This window comes from Ambystoma mexicanum, chromosome 6p, assembly GCF_040938575.1.
Source record: "Ambystoma mexicanum isolate Mex_15411 chromosome 6p, UKY_AmexF1_1, whole genome shotgun sequence".
Classification (NCBI taxonomy): domain Eukaryota; kingdom Metazoa; phylum Chordata; class Amphibia; order Caudata; family Ambystomatidae; genus Ambystoma; species Ambystoma mexicanum.
In genome coordinates this window covers 300,406,182-300,432,872 of record NC_090935.1, presented here as the reverse complement: position 1 = coordinate 300,432,872, position 26,691 = coordinate 300,406,182, and the positions used below count along the sequence as shown (strand labels likewise).

At 49.7% G+C, this 26,691-nt stretch overlaps 1 protein-coding gene across 1 annotated transcript in view; it reads left to right on the top strand.

Annotated features, from left to right (window-relative positions):
- The window catches only part of ATP8B1 (ATPase phospholipid transporting 8B1), a 958,513-nt gene that overhangs the window by 581,330 nt on the left and 350,492 nt on the right, over positions 1-26,691 (top strand). The window contains exon 19 of the mRNA XM_069627043.1: positions 21,690-21,801. Within this exon, the coding sequence (XP_069483144.1) occupies positions 21,690-21,801 (112 nt within the window). The remainder of the gene's footprint in view (positions 1-21,689; positions 21,802-26,691) is intronic.

Here is a 26,691-nt window from a genome sequence, read left to right as displayed (position 1 = left end):
CCTAGAGAAGAGCTTTGCACCCTGTTAAAATTCCGGTATGAAGTCTTCCAGGGAGGGCGCAATGTGACGTTCTCTTGATGGCCTTGTTGGGAAGGCGCATGTCCACACAAATCCAGACTGAATCTGGTTGGTTTGGCTTGCAGGCCACCACGATTGGTGACACCCACAGGGTTAGTCCCTCCACCGTCTCAATGATGTCCATATTGACTAGCCGTTCAATTTCCTTGTCTGCTTGGTCCCTGAGATTGAATGGTACCCTCCTGTCTTTGAGCGCCACAGGGCGGATAGGTTCATCTATATGTAGCTTGATGGGGTTTCCTTTTAACTTGCACACACCAACAAATACTTCCTCAAATCTACGCAGCATCTTGTGGCTGTCTTCTACGTAGACCCAATACACAAAGCTGACAATCTTCAGGGCCTCAGATCGTCTTTACTAACGTTGGTTACAAAGAATCTCACCTTGATGGTGTTTGGCCCATGCATGAGTCTCACCCTACAGCAGACACCTTTAGTATCCAAAAAGCAATGCGGGCCACTATCCCTGGCATTCCTACCCCCAAGAACCTCACTATCAGTAACACCTACCCCAACATAGGTTTAACAAGACTCGACCGCCTCAGATCTAGGACACACACCATTTTGACTCCTCCTTACACGGGCATAAGAAAAAGTAAAACTAAATCCAAACCAGCCATTCGCCTCACACACCCTATATTATCTCCCGACCAGATCACTCCCTGCTCTAACGCCTCCTCCCCCCGCACACAACAGAAAGCCATGCCAAACTACCACCGAAACAATCAAAGGCGCACTTATCAACGCAAGATCTTAAGTCGCCCATGCCTTAGACATAGCTGACATCTCCCTCAATGATCTAGACTTCATAGCTATTACCAAGACCTGGCTCCACGCAGCTTCTGGCCCCGCACTAGCGCTAGCTATACCTAATGACTACACCATCTACCGCGCAGACAAACAGCCAAAGGCGTCGGTGTAGCCATTATTGCAAGAAGCTCCCGCAACATAAGACACATACAAAACCAATCACTCATCTGCGGAATTACTCGCCATCAAACTATCCACAACCAACACAAGCACAATCAACACCCACCTCATCTATAGACCGCCAGGCCCCATATTATCATTCAATAACGATATAGCTCTCATGTTCTCCAACAACACCAAACCCAACTCACGATCACTTATCCTAGGTGACTTTAACCTCGAATTCAATGAAGACAAAGGTGACAAAGCAAACACCATCGACCAACACTCTCAGAATTAGGACTCACCCACCACATCTCACAACCCGCACACAATAAAGGCCGCATCCTTGACTGGATAGCTGACCTCAACTGCAATACCAACATCCTCTCCAACACACCATGCGCCTGGACCGACTACCACCTCATCACCTTCACCATCAACAAAGATGCGCAAACACCAGCTCCCCCTCCCAACGCTCCACCTACACTCACAAGAAACAGCAAAAATATCAGTTGAGAAACTCCTCCCTCTACTCCAACCCATCATCAACTTCTCACCCACCATTACCAGCCCCTCTGAATTAGTAGATCTCTACAACACAACCATTCTCAAGACCATAAACACTGTAGAACCTCTCAAACTACGGAAAGCCAAACCATGCGTGCATCTCAACTCCTGGTTCACTCCCAAACTAAAAACTCTCTGCAAAAACAAAAGACAAGCCGAATTAGCGTGGATACAGTCTCCCTCCGCTAACAATAAAACCTCCTACGCACTAGCCTCCAATACCTACAAGTCAGCAATCCAAACAAAAAAAAAACATGTACAACGAAAGAATCTGCAACGCCAAATCCAACACCAAAGAGCTCTTCAATATCCTGAGACCTCGAGTCCTCCTCCCCCATCCCAGACACATGTACCAAAGACATCTCTTGGTGCACCAACATACAAGAAGCACTCCTTGGCAAAATTGCTATGTTTCAAGCCAAAATTGAGTCAAAGAAAGAAAGTCTCACCTTCGCTGACAATCCTATCCCTTGCACCCACACCCCACAAATGGATGACAATAACCTATTCGAGTTCTCCACCATAACCACCAAAGAGGATGAAGATATAATTAACTCTCTGAAACCATCGAAATGCCAAGGTGATATCTGCCCGGCGCCAGTCATCAAAGACGCGGCCAAACATCTTGCTCCTAGTATCCCATCCCTTATAAACTCATCTTTCACATCCAGCATAGTACCTAACAACTTAAAGGATTCCTGGGTTCTACCCCTACTCAAGAAACCTACCCTAGACCCTCGTGTCCCCACAAATTAGACCTATTACGACTTTGCCCTTCCTCCTAAAAATCCTTGACAGAGCTGCCTACCTGCAGATACAGAACCACCTTGAGAAAAGCAACCTACTAGGACTAAGACAATCAGACTTCCGCCCAAACACGGCACCGAGACTGCCTTGATTGACCTCAAGACACAAATGGACAACATTAAAGACAACAGCAAACTAGCCCTCCTCCTCGACTTGTCGGCCGCCTTCGACTTGGTCAACCATGACATCCTCTGCAAACATTTAACCTCGGCAGCTAAATTCTCCGACAAGGCTAATGCATGGATTCAGTCCTTCCTGAACAATAGATCCATGAGGGTCTTTGTTCCCACAGCCTCTGCCAAACCAGCCCCAGTCACATGCAGCGTCCCCCAGGGCTCCTGAGTTTCCCCCACACTACACAATGTGTTCACAAAACCCCTCTTCGACATACTGGACCGTTTGGGTGTCATCTACACTAATTACGCAGATGACACTCAAATACTCATCCCACTAACAGGCGACTACTCCACCGATTACACAGTACTCAACAACATTTATTCCATTATCCAAGAATGGATGGCCAAACACGGCATGTGCCTCAATGACGACAAGACTGAACTTCTTCTCCTATGCTCCCAATCCAGACTAAACAAACTCGACAAACTTTACCAGACATTCACCATCGACGGCAACATCTCCGTCTCCAAAGGCGTCAAAACTCTTGGGATTTACCTTCATTCCTCCCTTACACTAACAAGACAGATCAACGCCATCTCATCTGCCACCGCTTATACTTGTAAACTCATTAATGCCAGCAGACCTTACCTCTCGCCTTCCAATTGCACCACCTTAGCCAGAGCACTAGTTCTCTCCAAAGTCGACCATTGCAATGCTCTCTACCTGGGTATCATCCAAAAGAATATGAACAAGCTGCAAGTTATCCAAAATAACGCACTAAGAGTAGCTCTGAACATACCCAAACACATCTCTGACGCAAGACGATCCTGCCAATGGCTATCTATACCTCGAAGAATCGAATATAAAAAACTAGCTCACTCACAAATGCTTATCCAACCAAGCACCCGGATACCTCTCAGACAACTTCACACACCTCGCCCAACCAGATCATCCCAAACAAACTGCCTAAATATCCCCAGATACAAACTCCAAAAAGCAGGCGGTTCAAGCTTCCCTGTGCTTGCCTCTAAACTCTGGAACTCTCTACCAGTCAATCTTAGATCCGAACCATCCTTTCACCGATTCAGACATAGTGCCAAAACTTGGCTACTGGCCAAAGAAGCCTTGAACGCCAATTATTACCTCACAAATGTACTTACTGTCTGCACAATCTCAATCCTTGTAAATTATGTCATATTATGTACATTACCTGTAACGGTTTTATAATGTGTATATACTACATGTATTGTTTACCAATTGACTCTGCTTGTAAGTCACTGCTACGTTGTTACCATGTCAAGCGCCTGGATGCCCCAGGGCCAGGCGGCGCTATACAAATAATAAACTAAACTAAGCATCACTCTTGATACAAAGGCCCCTTTTAGGGCAAGTGGTTGTTTGCCGCCAAAAGTAAAGATCCTTACTCTCGCCTGTGCTAGTTGCGTTGGACCTCGTAATGTTCCACCACCATTACACTCACAGATGCACCAGTGTCTATCAACACCGGGATTTTGCAGCCATCCATTGATGCTGCACATCTCGGCTGTCTCTTTTTCTTATTTCTCAAGTCATGAGGCTGGAAATAAAGAAAAGTCTGCCTCCTCATCCTTGTGGTCTGGGTCATACGCTGGCTGATCCTCATCCTGGTCCACCTGTGCAAAGGTGCTCATTTTGGTGTGTCAACCGGCCCTTTGCATGTGTGCAAGTGGTCTCCCACACGTGCACCCTTTTGCCGGGCACTCATTTGCATGTAGGAGGTCATACCCGCACAATGTGCATCGAGCTGCTGTTTCCGGCCCCCGGTTTCTCCTGGGACCCATTCCTCGCCGACCCCCTCTGGCGTCCCATGGCACACACATCCTCTAACTTCACAATCTTCATGGCTTCGTCCATTTTGAACGCTCTTCTGTCCGCCAACTCATAGGATTGTCCCATTTCAAGGATCCTCACCAGGGCGAGTCCCAGCTCCCTCAGGATCTGTCTCCTCAATTTCCCAAAGGCACAACCCTGGGTCCTCAATACCTTCAGCCTCTCGCTTCCTAAATATCTTCCCTCTCGAGCTCTTCGCTCATCCGCCTCCAACTCCCTCGGGCTCAGTCGCTTCTCCAAGCAACGAGTTGGTGGTAGATCCCTTTCTTCGGCTGGTGCCTCCCTCTGGAACAGCCTCCCTGAAACTTGAGGAGAACCATCTCTGGTTCCGGAAGCCCCTCAAAACCTTTCCCTTTGCTTCTGCTTTCTCTCCTCTCCCCTGCTGAACTGAAGCTGTACCGGTTATCTGGTCACCCTCTGATCTCGGGCCCAGGTCCCTCCCCTGCCAGTCTCCCATACCCGCACTGCCTGCCTGGCAACCCCCGCTCTTGGGGACTGTCTGTATCCCTACAGTCCCACTACCAGCACTTGACACCTGATTTCTGCACTCACCATTGCACTTGCCACCTGCTGGCTGTTACTTTACTTATTATTATTCTATTCCCATGTACTGCACTCTCCCCCGTCCCTCACCCCCTGCACTTTCCCCTTCCCCCTTCCCATGCACTTGAGCGATATGAATGACACTTGGCCTAGTAGGATCGTTGTCGGTCCTCCCTTCGTTCCCCCTGCCTTGCCTCGTTGCGCCTTGAAACACTTGTGTATAGGCGCGTTATAAATGCCATATCATATCATTGCACACACAGATTCAGGAGAGCGACCTCCTTGTTGATATTGTTATGAGGCCCAATTGCCTTGCAGGGTGGTAGCCCCCGGCCCCCACTGACACAAATACACGTGCGTTCCGTCCAAGCTCCGCCTGCACTCTGGAGCGCATGTGCAGGGAAACCCCTTTTATTCACCGTGATGGAGTTGCGTCACTCCATCGTGGGCATCTCGTGACTCACGACACCACAGCTATGATGCTCCCTTTTTGATCAGTGGCAGTGACAAAATGTTGGGGCACCAAATCAAAAAGTGTATGCTTGCATCTGATAACTGTCAAGCATAGAATATCGAACTTGTCTTCCCAAATCAGATCCTGGCTAGAAAATAGCCAAATCAGTCTTTTGGCAGTTAATGACTTAATTGGAGCTTTGAATTAGCTACTGGTGTAATAAAAACGTCTTGACCAGGTCAGCTTTCAGCCATGCAATTTATAAGCACTGTGTGTCCTTCACTGAAATCATGTTAAAAATAAGCATTGGCAAAACCACAGTTTTGGTTTGTGTAGAAGTAGTAGGCATTTACCAGTCACTGCTATTAGATGCCAGGTACCCATCATTTTGCACCAGCTACAATCAATAGCCAGTTAATACCACTATGGCATTGCCTGGCAAATGCCTTTCCCATTCTGACACAAAAGCTCAAACTGTTGGCATTGCCAATGCTTGTTTTCTAGTTTTATTTTTAGCCAGTTTCCTTCAACAGTTAGCCCTTATGGTTACAGGACGTTTTGGTGCTATGATTTTATCGGCCTGGCAGCAGTTTTGTGTGGGCTAGCGATAGCCAATTTAGTTGATGCTAACCCAGATTTGTAGTCACTTGTACACCATTAGTAGCTCAATGAACCTAAATGGTAGGTTTAGGGGTACCAAGTCCTGGTCATTTTGTTTATGTAATCCCTTTGTGTGGACCGTAAAGCATGGCCAAAATGGCCGTTTTGTTGCATCTGTTCACCCTCATTAGTGGTAAATTCGTACTCTATCCTGTGTGGGAGTGCCCTGGGTGTTGGGCAGGTTTTTGGGTCCTCGTGATTTGCTGACTTTCAGAACTTTGTGTACCTGCTGGAGGGTGACTAGTGAGCTGGTTTAGGCCAGCCCATTTGTGAAGGTCAGTGATGGACCATGCGCAATCATCAGTGTTCGGACATATTTTCTTTTTGCAACTTTCTCTCTATTGGCATAAATGGAATCCCCCGAGAGGGCGCTAGAGAGCCATCCAAGATGGCCGCCTCCTAGAGAGCTCCGTGTGGCTCTCCATTAATCCTGCGACATCCTCGCCTCTGCGGCATCCAATTCACCCAAATCTGCTACCAGGTGCGCTAGGAAGGCGCCTCTGATCACCCCGAGACCTTTTTCCTCCCCAACGGCGAAGCACCGGCCGAGATCCTGCTCGAGCGCCAAGGCCCGCGGACCACACCAGCAACAGGCCAAGAGGGGAGGAGCAACCCGGGCCCGAAAGCGCTGAAGTAGCGGCGAGCCACCCGGCGCCCAGAACTGGCAGCGACCCGCTGGGTCAGAGACCGAGGGCACACCAGAGAACGGGTTGACGTGCGCACGACAGCGCCCAGAGACACACGGTCTCCGTCCCCGCAGCGACCAGGCAGAAAATCCAGCGGAGATCGCCAGACACGAAGGTAGGATCCCCATCCAGCGCGAAAGGTCGGCTTTCCCGACCCACCAGGCTGCTCAAACCCCTTTCGCCAGACACCGTGTAAACTCAGGAGGCGCAACGACAAGCCCCACACAGACTGCCTGCCTTGGCGCCCACCCGAATAACGGCCACAGAACATTCCCGCTGCCCCTTCATCCCGACGCCGCACAAGCCCCATTACCCGGCAACGACTCCCCACTCCAAGGCCTGACCAAGTCCCAACAGACGGCAACCGGAGCGCCCGCCAAAAGCGACGAAGATTACCCCCGCTGCCAGGCGCCACGAATCCCCCCTTCAAAATCGGGTGCTCCAAGCACGCACATCACCTGCCCCATAATCCGAGCGAACCAGGCCCCACACTCAGCTGCTTCCAGCTCGACAAAGGTGGACATTGTTGGCCTCTCACAAAACAGCGCAATACCCGCCAAGACCGGAAGACACCCTAAATCTCTCTCACTCAGCGGAGAGCACGAACGCGCTCCGGCACGGTGAACACTCGCCATCCCCACCAGGTCGAAAGCATCGGACTCGCTATAAACACCAGTGGGGGGTGGTCAAGCATTCAACGCAGAAACAAGAGCGTAATGGGGAAAACAGACAAAACCCAAAAGAAATTGAACTTCGACGCAAGCCATACCAGCAAACCCCCCAACGAAGGGTGCAGAACAGCGTCCCCAACACCCGCTACTTCCATGTCGGACGAGCAGATACCAAGCTTCGACATTAGGGAAATCCTGATGGACCTCAAGGCGGGGATTGGTGACCTAGGCAGCAAACTAGACAATCTCTCGTCTAAAGTAGACCAACTCCAACACAGGCTCGACAAGCACGCCGATAGGCTCGACACGGTGGAACAACGGGTCTCCGACCTAGACGACGGCACGTCGGCACTGACCACGCGGATCTCCACCCTTGAAACCCAAATGAAGGCAGTCTGTGCCAAAAATGAAGACTTAGAAGGGCGCTCAAGAAGAAACAACATCAGAATATTAGGAATCAGGGAAAAACAACTTCAAGGCAAAATGGAAGACCATGTTGAACAGATCTGCACAGCGCTCTTCGGGAATGAACTTTCCCAGCTATTCGTAGTCGAGCGCGCCCACAGAATTCCAAATTCAAGACCAATCCCAGGCGCAAACCCACGGCCAATTATTGCAAAACTGTTAAATTACAAAGATCGCGATGCGATACTCAAAGCAGCCAGGGAAAAAGGGAACCTCCAGTACGATGGAGATCCAATTCAGTTCTTCCCAGACTTCTCCCCCAGCGTACAGACTCAGAGACGCTCCTTCACCACCGTAAAGAGGAGACTGCAAGACAACCAAATACTCTACTCAATGCTATACCCGGCAAAGCTTCGCGTTCAACATGATGGGAAAGCGTTCTTCTTCCACACACCTGATGAAGCCAACGACTACCTGGACCGAGCTGGCTGCAGGCCTGCCCCAAACAACCCCAGGCCGCAGCGCGAAAACCAAAGGCGCAGAGAACCACCATAATAATCGTCCCGGGCAGCCGAGGGAGACGACCTCCTGCCTCCAGCGCATCCACGCAAACCCATGCCGCAGAAAGTGACACTTCTAGTTCGTAGGAGAGCCACCCTTGACTCCCGGGAGGCACCTAGTGCCCCACGCACAGCAACCCTTACTGTTTGTTGATGAAAAGGGAACATCGCGGGTCTGTTGGGGTTTGCCCGCGCGTGGGAGGGAAGTTAAGTGTACCACACCACCTCCAGTTGAGGTGGGTATCCTCACAATGGTTCAACAGTGAGGAGCATCCAGGTTCCGCGCCATCTCCCCCACACCCCCCCGCTTCACTAACGCAAACACAAAGCCCAACCTCCGAACCTCCCGACTCCATTCTATCCGCCAGATCACTCCCAACTACAATACCAACAATCTTGAGAAACAGACGACGAATCAACATAGACCCTAATTTACTCCATTCAAAGTCATAACCTGGAACATAAGAGGAGGCAATGTCCCATCGAAAACCAGGAAAATCCTCCAATACCTAAGGAGACATGAAGTGGACATAGCCATGATTCAAGAAACACACTTGCTCCCAGGGAAGGACCATCAGTGGGCCAAGAGTTGGGGATGCCACAGGTACTTCTCCTCTTACTCGTCATATTCTAGAGGAGTAGCGATCCTTATACATAAGAGGATTGGCTTCCGCCTTGTCCACACATCCAAAGACATCGAAGGGAGGACAGTCCTCGTAAGTGGCATCATAGATGGCCAAAAAATCACCCTTGTCAACTCCTACGCACCAAACGTAGACGGCCCTGACAACTTCAGCTGGGTGCTATCCCATCTCTCGTCTCGAGACCCCGCAACCATAATCTGGGGTGGGGACATGAACACAGTGCTGAACCCGGTGAAAGACAGATCCCACGCTACCCCACACCCTCCGTCCAGAGCCTGCCTCCAAATAAAAGAAATATGCAAAGCATTCGACCTGAAAGACTCATGGAGAGCATCAAACGGAGAGCGGCGAGAATACACATTCCACTCCGCACCACACAACTCTAGCTCTAGAATCGACTACCTTCTGACCTCAAGGAACGGCCCATGGACCAGCGGCTCATGCGACATCCAACCAAGAACTCTCTCAGACCACTCCCCAGTAACTCTCGTCCTCATCCCGGCTAATCCCAAACCTCCCCTAACGAGGTGGCGCTTCAAAACAGGCTCCATGCGAGACGAGGTCTTCGCGACGGAACTGAAGAAGGAGATCTCGATGTTCCTTGAAGCCAACACAGGGTCAGTTTCCTCAGCCAGCACGCTCTGGGAAACTCTGAAGTGCTACATCAGAGGGGTCTGCCACGCCAAAGAAAATGGCATCCTGAAACTCATAAGGCGGGAGCTGGCAACCAGCGAAGAGAAGCTAAAACAGCTAGAACTTCAAGGCACCGACACAAACAACCCAACAAGATCAGTCGCCCTGAGAGAAGAGCTACAAAGATTCAGGAACGCCGCCGATCGCGAAGTGAAATTCCTAAACCGCGACAGATTGGTCAGGCAATACGGCGAGGGGCAAAAACCGGGCGCTCTTCTGGCAAACTTGGTCAGAGCCGACAATAAACTGCCCCCGATAGAAGGGATCAGGAACAAACAGGGACAAATGGCCCACACCGACGAAGACATGGCAGAAGAATTCAGGCTGTTTTATCAAGAACTCTACAGTACTAGACACAACGGAGACCCAACCGCCGCAAGGGAGTACCTAGAGGATACTGAACTGTACTGGGTCGAACAACCCCTGCGAGAACCGCTGAATGAGCTAATCACTCAAGAGGAGATTATTGATGCCATAAAATCCCTCCCGAACTCCAAAGCTCCCGGCCCAGACGGCTTAACCGGGGAGTTTTACAAAGCCTTCGCACACACCATCGCTCCCCTTCTGACGGCAGTTTATGAGGAGTCGTTGGAGAAGGGATCCCTCCCCCACTCTACCCGAGAAGCCAACATCATCCTTCTGCACAAACCAGGCAAACCATCGGAGGACTGTGCATCATACAGACCCATCTCCCTCCTCAATCTCGACAACAAGATACTCGCGAAGGTACTTACCAACAGACTACTACCACTGATGCCCACCTTGGTACTAGCAGATCAGGCAGGCTTCATACCGGGCCGCAATACAACCTTTGGCATCAGGAGGCTGTTCAGCGTCATCGAAGCTCTCGATCCCTCAGCTCAAGCAATCGCAGTCCTCCTCGACGCCGAGAAGGCATTCGATTCAGTGGAATGGCCGTTCATGTTCTCCGTACTCACCAGAATGGGGCTGGGTGCGCGCTTCATCAAACTTGTTTCTCTATTGTACAACAAGCCACGCTCCAACATCATCGTAGGCACGGCAAAATCCGCTCCCATAGAGCTCCAACGGGGCACCAGACAGGGCTGCCCGCTCTCAGCACTCATCTTCGCCCTGATAATGGAACCGTTGGCCTCCAACCTAAGAGAGCATAGACAACAAAGAGGGCTCGTAATCGGACCGCACAAGCTCATTACGTCCCTCTACGCAGACGATGTGGCATTGCTCATTCGGGATCCCGAAGAAAATCTAAACCCGGTCATGAGGGAGGTAATCAAGTTTGGAACAGCCTCCGGCCTGAAGGTCAATCCAGCGAAGTCCATCATATTCCCGCTGACCCCTACTACCAAACCATTCGCGGATGACTTCCAGTTCACATGGAAAACGTCCAAAGTCCGGTACCTGGGGGTCCATATGTCCCTGAGTTACCACGAGGTGTTCCGCGACAACTACGAAGAGGTAGTCAAGTCCCTCCAGGAAAAAGTGACGCGGTGGAAGTCCTTACCGCTAACGCTCTGGGGGAGAGCTTCCCTGGTCAAGATGGTGATTCTTCCAAAACTGTTGTACCTATTCACCAATATCCCTATACTGCTACCCCAAACCTTCCTGAAAAGACTAAAGAGTATGGTCCTTGAGCTGCTCTGGGCAGGCAAACCAGCCAGAGTGGCGCACGCAACGTTGACACTCCCGGTGATGAGCGGGGGCCTCGCCCTCCCAGACCTGGAGAAGTACTTCTGGGCAGCCCAGGCGCAATTCCTCAGCCATTGGTACGCCACCCATACAATCAGACCTCACGTGCAGGTGGAGCGAGCCCTGGCTACCCCAAACCTGTTAACAGCAGTCGTCTTCAGCCAAATTCCCGTCCCCAACTGCACCATGAACGCAATGCTTTCAACGTACAAGGTCTGGAAGAGACTGGCTCAAATATACGGGGTACAACCTCGATACTCTCCGTTATTGCCTGTAAAGTTCATCCCAGGAGTTCCACTGACATCTGAGAAAGTATTTCACCAGTGGGTTGACAAATTACAAATAAAGACCCTGGGAGACTTCTTCACGGAGGACGGCTTTATAACACCACAACAAGCAAAATCGAAAGGCGGCAACACCGCACTTGACACATTCCTATATTTCAGGACCAGGTACACTCTACAAGCTCTCTTGCCAGACTTCCCCCAACAACCCCCAACCTGGCAACTACTCCACAATGCCATACAGGCGCAAGGCGAGGGCAAGCTGGTGTCGCAAATCTACAAATCCATCATCACAGACACGACACCCAAACTTACTCAGGCAAAGACCAGATGGGAGAGGTCCCTACACATGACCATTCCAGAGGAAGATTGGACCTACATCCTGAAACAGACACAAAAAATAGCTCTCAACTCTCGCCTTAAACTAATTCATTTCAACTTCCTCCACCAGACCTATTACACACCAGCAAAAGCTAACAGACACCACCCGGAGGCGGATGCGAACTGCGAGAGATGTGGGATGCAACCAGCAGACTTCGTCCACCTCGCATGGGAGTGCCCTGAAATAACACCCTTCTGGAGCCGAGTCTTGGAGACGACAGCAGCAATAGTGGGTGAGGTGATACAACCGAGCCAAACGGCAGCCTTACTCGGCATGACAAAATCACTTTCCGCCCCGTCAAGGACATTGGCAGGACTCCTGTTGACACTTGCCCGCAGGAGAGTGGCTATGGCCTGGGGTCGAGGCCCCCCTCCAACAATCCCTGCCTGGCGCAGGGACATTCTTTACTGTCAGGATGTGGAAACGGACTTTATTAAGTCACTACCCTTACATGCCCGCCCACCTGACATCTGGGGCCCGTTAGTACAATTCCTGTTAAACGAAGCTGAAGAGACACCTGACATTCGGCCAGGCACCCCTGGCACAGGAACAAGCCAGCTGTGATGACACAGAGCTAACAACACCGGCCACATGTCTCAAGTAACCGGAAAAAGACTGCACACCCATAGGAGTCACAGGACTGAGCGGGGGGGCAGGGGGGAGGAGAGGGCGGGGGGGAGGTAGGACATGGCGCAGAGTTAAAACCACCCTAATGTGGGTGCGTAGTTGTTTAATGTTTTAAAAATCAAAAATAAAGGTTTTAAAAAAAAAAAAAAATAAATGGAATCCCCCAACGTTCTGCTATTGCTTGATTCTAGTCTTTTAGAGGTAACTGAACTTTTGATTTACTTCCCTTGCTTAGCTAATCTATTTTGGGGGAAATTAATAATTTCCAACTTCCCTAAAAGTAAAGATTTGGTGTCCTCTAGCAAGATCACACATTGCGAATAAATGTATGTGCGTAGTATTTTTTAGTTTACAGTATTTACAAATGAAACATAATGGAAGTTAAATTACATACTATATACTATTTCTCTATAAAATTTAGTTAAACCATTTCCAATTTTTGCCCATCCACCAACCCCAGGGTTCACAACTATGGTTGTTTGATCAGTACAGTGAGAGAAATGTACCCCATATCTTTTCAAATAAAGCAAGCTTCTTATCCCTCCGATATAGCACTCTTTCCATCTCTGCCAAATGAAGCATTTCTTCAATCCACAACTCAATACTAACGGAATCAGCCGTCTTCCATCCTCTCAATATTTTTTTCCCCACCATTGCTCCTCTGAAGATCCATTTTTGCTGACATGTAGTCAGATCTCCCAGCACGTCGTCACTTCCCAACACGATGGTCTTAAAATTAAGAGCAAGTCTTTCATCCAGTACTCTTTCACAGATTCCATCATACTCGAACCAGAATCCCTGCACTCTTGTACATTCCCATAATATATGTTCGAGCGGATTGGGTCCTCCGACGTATTCCATATCTATGACATGTAATCACCACAGCTGTGCTGCTTCGGAAACTTTTTCGGCGTCTGCGTCCTGCGTCGATGACGTCGATGCGCCGTCGTCGAGGACCTCCTCCGACGTCATCCGATGTGATAATAGGACGCACGACGCCCATAGCCTCAGTTCCGGTTTTTCCGCGAACGTGTTGCTTCGTGTTTCTCGGTTTAAACGCCTCGACTCTTTGGAGTTCTGTTCTTCTCGGTTCTTCGAACCTGTTCGTTTGTGAAAATCCTTCAGAAGATGTCTACTTCGTCTTCGACCCCGCGTCCGGGTTTCAAGAAGTGCGGGGAGTGTGGGTCCAAGATGTCGGTGTCGGACTCGCACGACGCCTGCCTCTGGTGCCTCGGGGAGGCCCACGACACGGATGACTGTATCGACTGCCAGTCGCTCACGTCCAAAGCCTTACGCGAACGTAAGAAGAAGTTGTCGGTAGGTCGGGTGTCCAAGCCCCGGAAGTCGAAGACTGCGGGGCTTTCGACGGATGATTCGAGGGGTGACTCTCCGTGTCATCGTCGGAAGTCTCGTGGGTCTCCTTCTAGGAGTCGGTCTCGCCACTCCTCAGCCTCTTCGAGGCATTCTCGGAAGCGCCGACATCGGTCATCTTCCAGGTCCCCTTCGGAGGGCTCCCCGGCACGTCGCTTACCCCTCCAGCAGTGCGACGCCGGAGGAATGGGCTTCCTTCGGGAAGAAGATGTTGGCGATTCTTGAGTCGCAGGGTACTCAGCCGTCCGCGCCCCCGAGTGGGGTTGGTCGTGTGAGGTCGAGAGACACCGCTCGCAAGAGTGGTCGACACGAGTCACGGGAGAGGTCCCGTTCGGACAAGGACTCGTTCTCGACGTACCCGTTCCAGGTCCCGGTCCCCGACGCGTTCGAGACCGTGTGCACCTGTGAGGTCTTCGAAGAAGGCATCGACGTCTGTGGCGTTGAGGGCGTCGACAGGCTTTCTCGAGGCTCTGGCTCCGAGGAAGTCGTCGATGCCGTCGACGCTCAGGTCGTCGAGGGACACGCTCGGGGCTCCGGCCTCGAGGGCTGTGTCGACGCCGCCGATTCTGGAGGCGCTGCATCTGACGTCGACGCCGATTTCCTCGACGTCGACGCCGATTTCCTCGACGTCGACGCCGATTTCCTCGACGTCGACGCCGATTTCCTCGCGCCGATCCTCTCGGCGCCGATGCCGGTTCTCTCGACGCTGGCGCCGATTCGCTCGATGCCATCGACGCCTTTTGTGTCGGAGGTACCCCAGGGCACGGGTGGACCCCCTAGGAAGGCTCTGGTTAAGAGCAAGCACTCTCGAGTGCCTTCTTTTCGCCACCTGGACTATATTTCAGAGGCGGATGAGGATTCTGATGGCCTGGTTCCTAGTCAGGTTCCGGATGAAATTGTCTCGGGCCATAGTCAGTTTGACGAGTTGAGACAGTCACTGCATGATGCCAGTGGACTGGACACCTCTCCGGAGGTGGAGTTTTGTAGGCCTGAGCCTGGCTCTCATGCTGATTCCTCGTACCGGCGCCTTATGGCTAGGGTTTCTGAGTACTTGGGATGGTCTGCTCCCCCAGGGGAGTTTGTGCAGGATGATCTGACAGACATCCTTGATGTTGGTCCCCCAACTGACCCGGTTCTGCCGTTCCATATGGCTTTACAGAGAAGGGTGGCGGCGGCTTGGACTGCTCCGGAGAGTCTCCCGGCGGTGGGCAGATCCTTGTCGCGGAAATACCGTCCAGCCAGTGGCGACCCCTGCTACTTGACCAGGCACCCCACTCCGGAGAGTTTGGTGGTGCAGGCGGCCACGGCCCCGGCGAAGCAGGCGTCGTACCCTACCATCCCTGCATGGTAGCGGAAGTCGGGGTTTGTGCCTGATGTGCAGTCCCGGCCCCTCAACATGCCCTTTGACGGTGAACACCTTTTTGGCAGCAAGGCTGACGAGAGCCTTGAGAGGTTGCAGACCTCAAAAGCTGCAGCGAAGTCGTTGGGCGCTGCAGTTCACCAACCTCCGCCTTTTCGTCCTAGGGGACAGCAGTGGAGGGGTGGTTCCTTTCGCTATTACTCATCCTTCAGTAAAGCGAGAGGAGCTGGCAGTCAAAGAGGCCAACGCAGGGGTACCAGAGGTGGACGACAGGGTACCCGTGGTGCCAAGGCCGCTCGGGCAGTTGCCTCTTTGCCCTCAGGTAACGCCGCAGCCGCTCCCACTCTGTCGTGAGGCCATGTCCCATGGTTCGCCGGTTGGGGGAAGGCTGGCGCAGCATCTTGTAGAGTGACAAGCCATTACTTCAGATGTGTGGGTTCTGGAGATCATAACCCACGGCTACTGTCTTCCTTTTCGGCACAGGCCTCGCAACAATCCACCTGGGATCCTCTCTTTGCAGAGTCCGGATCCGCTCCTTGCGCAGGAAATTCAAGCCCTGCTGGAGAAAGGCGCCATAGAACTGGTGCCTGTAGCGGAGAGGAACAAGGGATGGTATTCCCCTTATTTTTTGATTTCAAAGAAAGACGGGGGATTGAGACCCATCATGGACTTGCGCGGTTTGAACAAACTCCTCAGGAAGGACAAGTTCAAGATGGTTACTCTCTCTCAAGTCCTCCAGGCCCTTCAGCTTCAGGACTGGTTGGTGTCACTCGACCTCAAGGATGCTTACTTCCATGTGCCGATCCATCCCAAGCACAAGAAGTACCTGAGGTTCGCGGTTGGCGACTCGCACTTTCAGTTTCGGGTCCTGCCGTTCGGATTGACCTCCGCCCCGAGGGTTTTCACCAAGCTCATGGTGGTGGTGGCAGCGCATCTCAGGCAAGGGGGGATTCACGTCTACCCCTACCTGGACGATTGGTTGATCAGGGGGAGCTCTCCCGAGCAAGTCCTGGATCATCTATCGGTCACCTGTCGCTCCCTTCACAGGCTGCGCTTCTCCCTCAATTTAAAGAAGTCCCATTTGACGCCAACACAGCGGCTCCAGTACATCGGAGCAGTGCTCGACACTTCCCTGGGGCAGTGTTTTCCTCCCCAGGTGAGGGCTCTTCACATTCAGCAGATGGTGCACAAGTTTCAGCATGCCCAGACGCTCCCAGCGTTCGAGTTCTTGAGGTTGCTCGGCCTCATGGCATCCTGCATTCTTCTGGTGCCAGAGGCTTGCCTGCGGATGAGATCTTTGCAGTGGGCACTCAAGACGCAATGGTCGCAGTCCTCCGGCAGGATGTCGGACTCGATTCAGGTGCCGTCCTCGGTCGCCCGGGACCTTCTGTGGTGGGCCGTCAAAGGCAACTTGATGAAGGGGGCTCCATTTTGGCTTCCCTGGCCGGAGGTGACGATCGTGACGGATGCATCCCTCACGGGATGGGGAGCTCATGCCAACGGGCTGACAGTCAGCAGTCGTTGGTCTCCGTCGGAGTCCAGACTCCATATCAATCTGTTGGAGCTGAGGGCCGTCAGGCTAGCCCTGAAGGCTTTTCTGCCGTCTGTGCGAGGGAAGAATGTCCTGATCCTGACGGACAACACAGTGGCCATGCACTACCTCAACAAAAAAGGGGGGCAGGGTCACTTCCTCTGTGCAGGGAGGCGATGCAGCTCGAATTCTGGGCCATCCAGCAGGAAGTTTCGATCTCGGCAGTTCATCTGGCCGGAGCCGAAAACGTGACGGCGGACGCTCTGAGCAGGCAGAGCGCGATCTCTCACGAGTGGGAGTTGGCTCACGAGATTCTCCTGGAGATCTTCGCCCTTTGGGGGACCCCTCAAGTGGATCTCTTCGCCTCCAGTGTCAACCGGAAGTGCGAAAGGTTTTGCTCGCGTGAATTTCCACCAAAAGGAGCCTTAGGAGACGCATTCGTGGTGGAGTGGTCATTCCCGCTGCTGTACGCGTTTCCTCCAGTCCCCGTCATCCCGCAAGTGCTGCGGAGGTTACGGAAGTTTGGTTCCCAGATGATCCTCATTGCCCCGGCGTGGGCTCGGAGGACGCGGTACCCGGACCTTCTCGACTTATCCATCTGCCCTCTACGTCGTCTTCCCTACCGAGACGATCTGCTCTCACGGGAGGAGGGGGTCAGGTTCTCCATCCAGAGGTCAGATCCCTCAACCTTCATGCTTGGCTTCTGAAAGGTTGAGGTATAAGGATTGGGACCTCCCTGAAGACGTGATGTAGGTGTTGCTTTCGGCCCGAAGGCCAGCAACAAAGTCTCTGTACCGTTGGCGTAAGTTCTGCGACTGGTGCAGAGTTCAGAATGTGGATCCTTTTGCATGTGACATCCCCATGGTTCTGTCCTTTTTACTTTCTTTGGCCCACAGGGGCTTGCAAGTGGGTACCGTCAAGGGTTACCTGGCGGCGCTGTCCATCTTTAAGCGCTCGTCTGAAGAATGTTCTTACTTTAAAATCCCTTTGATTTCACAGTTCCCAAAAGGGCTCACTAATGTGTTCCCTCCGTCACCTTTCCCGGTGCCCGGTTGGGATTTAAACCTTGTTCTTATGTTTCTTATGGGTGCTCCGTTTGAGCCTTTACATTCTTGCCCTTTGAGGCTGTTAACTCTGAAAACTGTGTTTTTAGTTGCGGTTACTTCCGCTCGCAGAGTGAGTGAGTTACAGGCACTTTCAGTTAAGCCTCCCTTCACTGTATTTCACAAGGACAGGGTTGTCCTTAGAGTTCGTCCTTCTTTTCTTCCGAAGGTAGTGCCGGAATTTCATTTGGCCCAGAAGGTTGTTCTTCCGGCATTCTATCCTCCTCCGCATCCTGGTAAGGAAGAGGAGAGGCTCCATAAGCTTGATCCTAGGAGAGATTTAAGCTTTTATGTTTCACGCATGTCCCGGGTCAGAGTGGATGATCAACTCTTTATTGGTTACGCTGGGAAGCGTTTGGGACAAGCTGTGACGAAACAGACTTTGTCTCTCTGGATTATTTTGGCCATCTCGGAGTGCTACCGCTTGGCGGGTAAGGACCCACCGGCTGGCTTGCGGGCCCATTCTACCAGGGGTATGGCTGCGTCTACTGCCCTGCAGAGGGGTGTTCCTATTCTCAACATCTGTGATGCAGCCACCTGGGCTTCAGTACATACATTTGTACGTCACTATTCCCTCGATTCCATCCGAGCACAGGATCTGGCCTTTGGCAAGGCGGTCCTTTGCTCTGCTATTTGATTGGCTATTCTAAATTTTGATTCTAAATTCTTTCCCTCCACCTTGCTTTTGGTACTGCTTTGGGAGTCTGTCATAGATATGGAATACGTCGGAGGACCCAATCCCCTCGAAGAACAAGTTACTCTCTTACCTGGTAACGTTCTTTCGATGGGATGGTCCGACGACGTATTCCATATCGCTCCCGCCCTGCCTTCCCCGCTGCAGAATTTCTTTTGCGATTGCAGCTTACGTTCCGCAAGGCTTTGTGCCTTACTGGCAGTTGACTTATGTCACACGTTCTGGGGGAAAAAACTACAACTGAGGCCATGGGCGTCGTGCGTCCTACTTATCACATCGGATGATGTCGGACGTCGGAGGAGGTCCTCGACGACGGCGCATCGACGTCATCGACGCAGGACGCAGACGCCGAAAAAGTTTCCGAAGCAGCACAGCTGTGGTGATTACATGTCATACTTATGGAATACGTCGTCGGACCATCCCATCGAAAGAACGTTACCAGGTAAGAAAGTAACTTGTTCTTCTAGCGTGCCAGTTTCATGCACACAAGCCCAGCAATCTGAATTATCACTCAGTCCTCTCTTTTCTAGTCTCTCTGGCATCCAAAAAACCTGATTCATGATCTTAATTTGGCGTGATCTCTCAGCCCCAGAGAATAAAGGCTCACATTCACACACATACGCAACCAATGATCCTCTGTAATGTCACTTCCAATTAGTCGACTCCATTCCTCCCTCAGCGAGACATTGCTTTTATGTTCAGCCACAATCAATCCATATACGCGGCTTACCAAACCACTTTCTCCCAGCTTTGGTTTCTGTCTCAACAAATCCACATTTAACTTCACTTCCACATTAACCTCACCAATTGCCTTTCTAATTTTCCGATAATCTGACATACAAAAATTCGAAATACTAGAGGTTGATTGTAATTCCTTAGCTGTCATCCATCTCCCATTCCTGAAAAGGTCTGCTATCCATTGCACCCCACCAAGGAACCACGCGGCCCAAAACAAAACCTTACCCTCTAATTTGATTCTCAGGTTCATCCAGACTGAGGCCCCAGCTCAATTCCCAGGTAGCCATTCAGTCTCTTCCATGAACTTTGCAGGCTCTTAGTCAAGGGATCATTTACACCACATGTCCTAGGCACACTCGTTAACGATGCTTTAGGTGATAGTGGGCCGTTATAACCTCTTTCAGCAAGCACCCACTCATCTGAAAGCGAGGCAGATCCTGGTCTCCCTTATAAATACCAGAACCAAGGAAGATATCTTGAGGGCGGCTAGGAGGAAAGAAACTGCCTACTTCAGAGTCATTCGGATTTATGTTTACCCAGATTACCCAAAAGAAATTCTGTTAATCACAAAGTCTTTTAAAGGACCAAAGGTCTTGGCAAGATCTCTGGGTGTGAAGGCCTTACTAAACAGGGTCAACTTGCTTGCATTGGTGTTTCCAGAAGGTGAGTAAAGTACTTCTGACCCTAATGAGGCTATGCAATGGCTGGATGTTTTTAAAAACAACTCTACTGCAATGGATTAACGGAGTCCTAAACAAAGCCATATGTGTTGGGTATGATTTTAAACCTTGTTGTAACTATACAATTAATTTTGAGATAATTTACTGACCAGGAAAATGGCGCCACATTGAAATTTCGGTTCAACGTGTTTTATTTGAAAAACACTCTCCGTCTTTCTCCGGGCATCCGCACTGCTGCAACGATAGCCGAAAGGACCTTGAACGCCAGATGACTCTTGACTATGTGCGTGCGATCAGCTGATCATCGGGTATGAATGCAGCAGGATAATGGCGGACAGTGAAGATATGCAGGGAAACTAAAGGGGCAAGGCAAAGATAACGCAGCAGACTGGCAGATAACATGGATGACTCAGACTTGCCCCGCGGGAGTGGTTGTGCTGAGAGGATGTGCGAGCGAGTTCGTTATCGCACGAAATTTGGCGGCTTCTGGACTTGTTAAACAACATCCGGTTTGTAGAATGATTGCGAGGGATAGGGTGATGTAACAATCTGACGGGCGGGCCTACAGGGCTTTCATAGATCATTAACTCACTGATATATGTGCATAGTAGTAGTTTGGTGGAAACACTTGCCTGTTGTTTTCATGGTTTAGTGTTTTCAGGGTTAACAAATATGGTATTTTTATACTTGCTGTCGATTGGATTTATTTGGGTTTGGTTTTTCTTATTGTACATGGGTGGGATGGGGGTGGACGGGGGCTGATGGGTGGAGGTGGACAGGTGTCTGGGGGACAAAGTGGGATGGAAAGGGGCAGGGGTGGGATCAGACGGGTGGTGGTTGGACAGGAGGGGTCAGGGGGGATGGTGGGGATCCTATAGGTGGCTCCATTTGTAGGGGCCCTCCTGGGTAGAGAACTGGTGGGGTTCTGAAGCAAACCCCCATCTATTGATCTTCATTGCTTTGAGTGGGCCATGTGATCCTTCTGCAACCGGCTCTTCCTGGCCTGCTGGTTCTTGAACAGTGGGGTGGATTTCTTGGGGCCCCTTTGGCTACCCTACTGTATGGCTGCCTCTCTGTCTATCTAGCTGCACCAGTGGGGTAAAACGAGAAATTACCTGTTACCCTATAACTGAAGCAGACCAGCAAATGGGAAATCGTGGGCTAAAAGTCCCAGAATGCAAAGTTATAACCAGGACTAGTCTAGTGTCCGATGAGTGGATAATGTATCATATCTGCTGCAAGAATGTTTAACTCGGCAGTATAAAGTAAAATTATATAAATTCAGGTAATGTACTTCCTATCCTTTACAATTGCTTTGAAATGTTCCATTTTAGAAATGGAGCAGCTAATAGCTTGCATATCTCTCCCAAGTTCTATTTTGAAAGTCAACTATGCTTAAGTACATCTCTCGAGCAGTAGCTTTGATTTACAGAATGGGATACCATTTCCTCAAGTGGTTTATATTTCGCCTATATATTTTTACATGTCTGTACTGTTAAGAGTTACAGGTGTACCTCTCTTTACTGTGCTGTTTAGAAGACTATGGATACCGTGTTTTAAGTGTTTGCTTTTTAATATTTGCCAGCTCGTTGGTGCCACAGCTATTGAAGACAAACTACAAGATGGAGTTCCACAGACCATTTCTAAACTTGCTAAGGCTGACATCAAGATTTGGGTGCTCACTGGTGACAAAAAAGGTATGCATAAACGTGTAAATGGCACAATGTCTGGAAGCATTATACAATGTGTTAGGCAAGATTGTATGCAGTACCCTGTGGCAGACTGCACCAGCCTTGTTGTCTTCGTAATAGGTAACCCAACCTTTGGTATAAGTCTACACAAGTTGGTAGAGTGAGCCGCCAGGCTTATCTCAAGAGGGGTCAATGTGAGCTGTAGGGTTGCAACACGGAGTTTCACAGTGACAAGTATCGAAATAACACATGCACTTAAGGTTTTTTGTTACCCTTTTGCGATGGCACACACACTTCCTACACCCTCGGGTGACTTCAATAACCAGGACACTGAACATTGATATGTAACTGGTACATTTAGAGGGTATCTGGTCATTGCATCTAATGCCATTCCATCGAAAATCTTCCATCTAAAAAATGTCCATCGAATGCATATGTTTTGGGGGGTAAAGAGTTAATTTTTGTTAAGGTGCATTCTAAAGGGTAAAAAACAGGGATTGGGGGGAACCCCCAAAAAACAAAAAAAAGAAATGCATTCAATGCACTTTTTTTAGATGGAAAATATTCAATGAAAATGCATGTCGATGCAAGGAATCCGATGCAATGACCATAAAATTTAGAGCAATACTGAGATTGGTGTCAAAAAGGAAAAGGTTGGGGAAGGAAACAATGGTTAACACGTTTCTCAAACAGGTAAGCACTTTTAAACCCCCCAATGCAATGTAAATTAACCCTTTCCCAGCTAAACAAGTAAAGAATGTTTTACTTTTTGGAGGGACAGATCAAGGCACACACTCAGAGGTTAGAAGAGTCTTCAGGGAGCCAGGACAGCCAATGTCAATTGAACAAAGTCTAGGGGAGCTGAGTCACTTCTTGAAGGTAAGTAAAAATTATTGCACAATGCTAGAGCGCTTTGTAGAAAAAGAAATCATTGTTAGGCCACAAGCTGGGAGACTTGTGATGGGAAAAGCTGCATGTAACTCTGTAAAAGGCAGAAAATGCATGTCTCTCTCCACTGAGAGCTAGCAAGCTACACAACAAGAACTAAGTACCCCTTAGTTTATAGTACCTTAGGTCTGAAGAAATTGGTTCCAGCAGGCTTCTGTTCCTGTTGTAGTCCTACAGATCCTGTTGTACCTGGGCCTCAGTCGTGGGGACAAGACGGAGGACGTCTGGGGACTCCTGCACTACGATTTGAAGGTCGGCGGCAGCAATGGGTAAAGTTCAGATCAGCGGAACTTCGCTGTTTCAGCTTCTCGCGCAAATAGCACTTGGTGGATTTACCTTGCTTCTGGGGTCCAGCACTCTGTTGAGGTGGCTCAGGCTTGGTTAGTCCTGCTTCGAGGGAGTCTGGAAGATCTTCCTGGAGCTCGGGTCCGACTTAAAAACGATGCACTTGATTCTGGTGTTCCTACCTCCTGGCACTCGGTTCCTGCAGCAGCAATGGAAGTACAGCTAGCAAAGCAAGGATTTCCAGGTGAGTTAATCTTGGGGTCAATTGGTCCCACCAACCCAAGGGGAGAAGTCGTCCTTTGCAGGGCTTCCCTAGTCGAGGCGAATTTGAAGCTTCAGCACTGCAGCAGGGCGTCACTGGGCAAACCAATGGTCCAGGAGTTGCAGCAAGCTTCTCTTCCAAGTTCTTCTTCGGATTCCTTCGTCCAGTGGTCGACTCTGCCTTCCTTGCAAAAGACCTCGCCTTTTATGCAAGTCTCTCCCATTCGTTTGCAGCCTAGCTATCACTCACACAGCAGGGTGGTTGTCCTCCAAGGAAAGCCAGCCGGCCAATCACCTTTGGGTGCATTCCTGTAACCATGGAGACTAAGCACAGGGAGTTTCGGGAACCTCCCTTGCTTCCTGCCCTGCCAGACACGCTGGAGTCTGAGGCGGGCTTCACTAGTGAAAGACAAAATGAACAAAGGGACCAAACCTGGTTTGGCGCACAGAGTAAATCTCAAGAAGGACCTTACAAACAAGAAATGGCAAAAAAAGACGACCAGGGCCATTTTGACAAAATGGGCACTAATGGGTACAATACTGCAGCTGCGAATACAGCCTGCGGTAAAAATGCACAATGGTAGGAAGAATAAACCACTGCCACCAGCCATTAATTGTAGTAAGGGTAACATAAAAATGGTACATGAGAAGGTAGACAAAATGGGATAGTAAGTATCCCCCAGCACTCCACATAGTGTGCTGGCTCTACAAAGAGAAAAAGGTAAGTAAAGTCAATTTCACTTTACTACTCGTGGAAACAGTAGTTTATCCAGGAGAAGGTATTTAAACCTTAAGAGAAATTCAAAGGACTTCTGTGACACTGCACTGAAGGTCCTGTGTGTCACAATACAAAAATATGCCTAAGGAGTTTCAGACTCCAAAACCAAAAGAGAAACACAGTTCGAATCAAGAAAAATACATGAGGGCGTGATAAAAAGGTCTCTCACTCGAGGATAAAAATTAAAAGTCCTAAAGTCCAGCAAAAGAGCTGGGGGTCTCTAACATAGAAGGGAATTATCACAGAAATTAGAATGCCCTAACATGCAGTACCAGGCACAATCTCACCAGAGCCCAGAACAGCTGACTAGCCAGCTCTAAACCCTGAAGGCAAAAGTGCCATCTGCACCAGTGACCCCATGGACCTTGTGACTTTCTCTCCTCGCAACGGAAAACCTTTGAAGTGTAGGGCCTTATTTTCATAAGACTGTGACTTGTGAATGAACTCCAGTGTTACTTGGATATATTCGCAAATTGGTTTAATATTTACATTTGTATGTTCTTCGCTTGCTTTGCTATAATAGTCTTCTAAATTCCGATTTTCTGTGTTTGAAAGTAAAGTGTAGCAAGAGCACCCCAAAGGTGAATGTGTATATATTAATGTGTGTTTAGGGAATTACTGACTTATTATTTTTGATTGATAAGAGTTGTACAAGGCCTTCCTAAATATATATATATATCTATCTCATATTTTTGTTAACAGTGCTCTGCATGTGTTTAACTGAATCCTTCACCACTGTCTCACTCCCTGAAGTCTAAGCTTTATTGCTCAGTCACACAACCTTAGTAGCTTGGCTAGACATTAGTGTCTTTCCCTATTCCCCAGAACTAGGTGGCTTCTCAATCTGTCCAAAAGGCTGATTCTGAGAATCCATCTTAACAGTCAGATTGACTAAACTCAAACATTTCTAAATACTAGAGGGCCAAACATACACTTAATGCATTCCCCTCCCCCCCCCACCACACAGGCTGGTAGCTCTATCCTGAACTTTGTTCTGTAATTTTTTTTACCACTGTAAAGTTGACTTGACACGGCAAACAAACCTTTGTTTTTAGAGACTATTGCTTTGAATGTTACCTTTAATCATTTTGTGGTGTCCTACAAATATAAGATTTTCTGTTTTTGATTGCTTTGTCGGAAAATAAAATGTTCCATCATTGAACTGATTTAGGATTTCCTGCATCCTCCAACACCTTGTGGCACCCTTCGGATCCGAGCTGCCGCTATGAGGCAAAGGAAGGGCTACTGGAGCCTTTGGTTACCTTCTGTTTGCAAATGGCACAATACCAGGGAAGCGCATTAAAGCTGTAGCTTCTCTTTATTTTACATGTGATACATGTGATGATAGTTAAGCGCAACATAGCATTTGCTTTTACACTTTTTGCAGTTTTTTAGCGCTCCAAATATCAAGTGTGGCTGCTAAGTGACCTGCAGCATGCACAGAGTTCTCAGCAGCGAGCACCCACCTCTGTGAGCAGTCTTCACAGCTACAGTTATACATACCTAAACAGCCCAAATGTACGTTTCCTAGAATATCCATGATTACCGAAGACACATGTCTTCATGGTGTCATCACACATTTCTAATGGTAGGTGTAGATTGCTGTTTTATTGCAGGCCAGTTTTTCCTACAGTCTGTCGGACTCTGTATAAAGATTACTTCAGCTTCAACAAAAGTAGTCTGCAGTCTGTGTTGTGTTCCTCCTTTTTCCATGTTGATAATGTCTAGCATTTGTAGTTCATGTTCAGATGTACCATTTCAAATGTAGTGTGTCCTCCAACGTATTCCACATCTTTGACATGTAATGTCCACAGCTGTGTACTTTGAAAACTTTTTTCAGCAGAGAGCGTCCTGTGTCGCTGGCGTTGGATCGAAGTCCCTCGAATCCCTCCATCGAGGGCGACGTCAACGGATGTTATAAATAGGACGCACGGTGCCCGTAGCCTCAGTTCATTTCTTTCCGCAAACATGTTTGCTTTGGAGACTAGGCATGCCTCGTGTATTCCTTGTGAATATTTCTTCTTCTTTGACCCCTCCTACTCTGCGATCTGACTTCAGGACTTGCCGGGACTGCAAGTCTAAAATTTCGATAACCGACCCGCATCGCATTTGTTTGTGGTGATTGGGCGAGAGTCGCAACGTACGACTGTTCCAAATGCCGACTGCTAAGGCCTTGCGGGGGAGTGTAAGGGGAAGCTTCAGGTAGGTAGGGGTTTTAAACACAGTAAGTCCTGTAAATCTAAGTCGAAGGGGATGTCCACCGACGATTGGAGGGGTGACTCTCCGCGTCGGGAGGAGTCACGGGGATCTCGGTTCTGGAGTGGTTACCGCCATTCATCTTCGTCTCAGCATTCTAGGAAGTGCCATCACTGCTCGCCTTCCCTGTCCTCTAAGGATGGAGCCGCGAGGAAAGTGGCTTGTCCAACAAGTCCTTGACTCCGGAGGAATAGGCTGCCTTTAGAGAGCAGATGTTGGCGATTTTTCAATCGCAGGGCACAGTTCCGTCCGCGCCTTTTTGATGAAGCCGGCAAGGAATGGTCTCGTACCGTGGCTCGCATGCCTTCGAGCTTGGATCCTCGATGCGACTCACCGGGAACCTTCGAGGTCCCATTCAGACCGCAGAA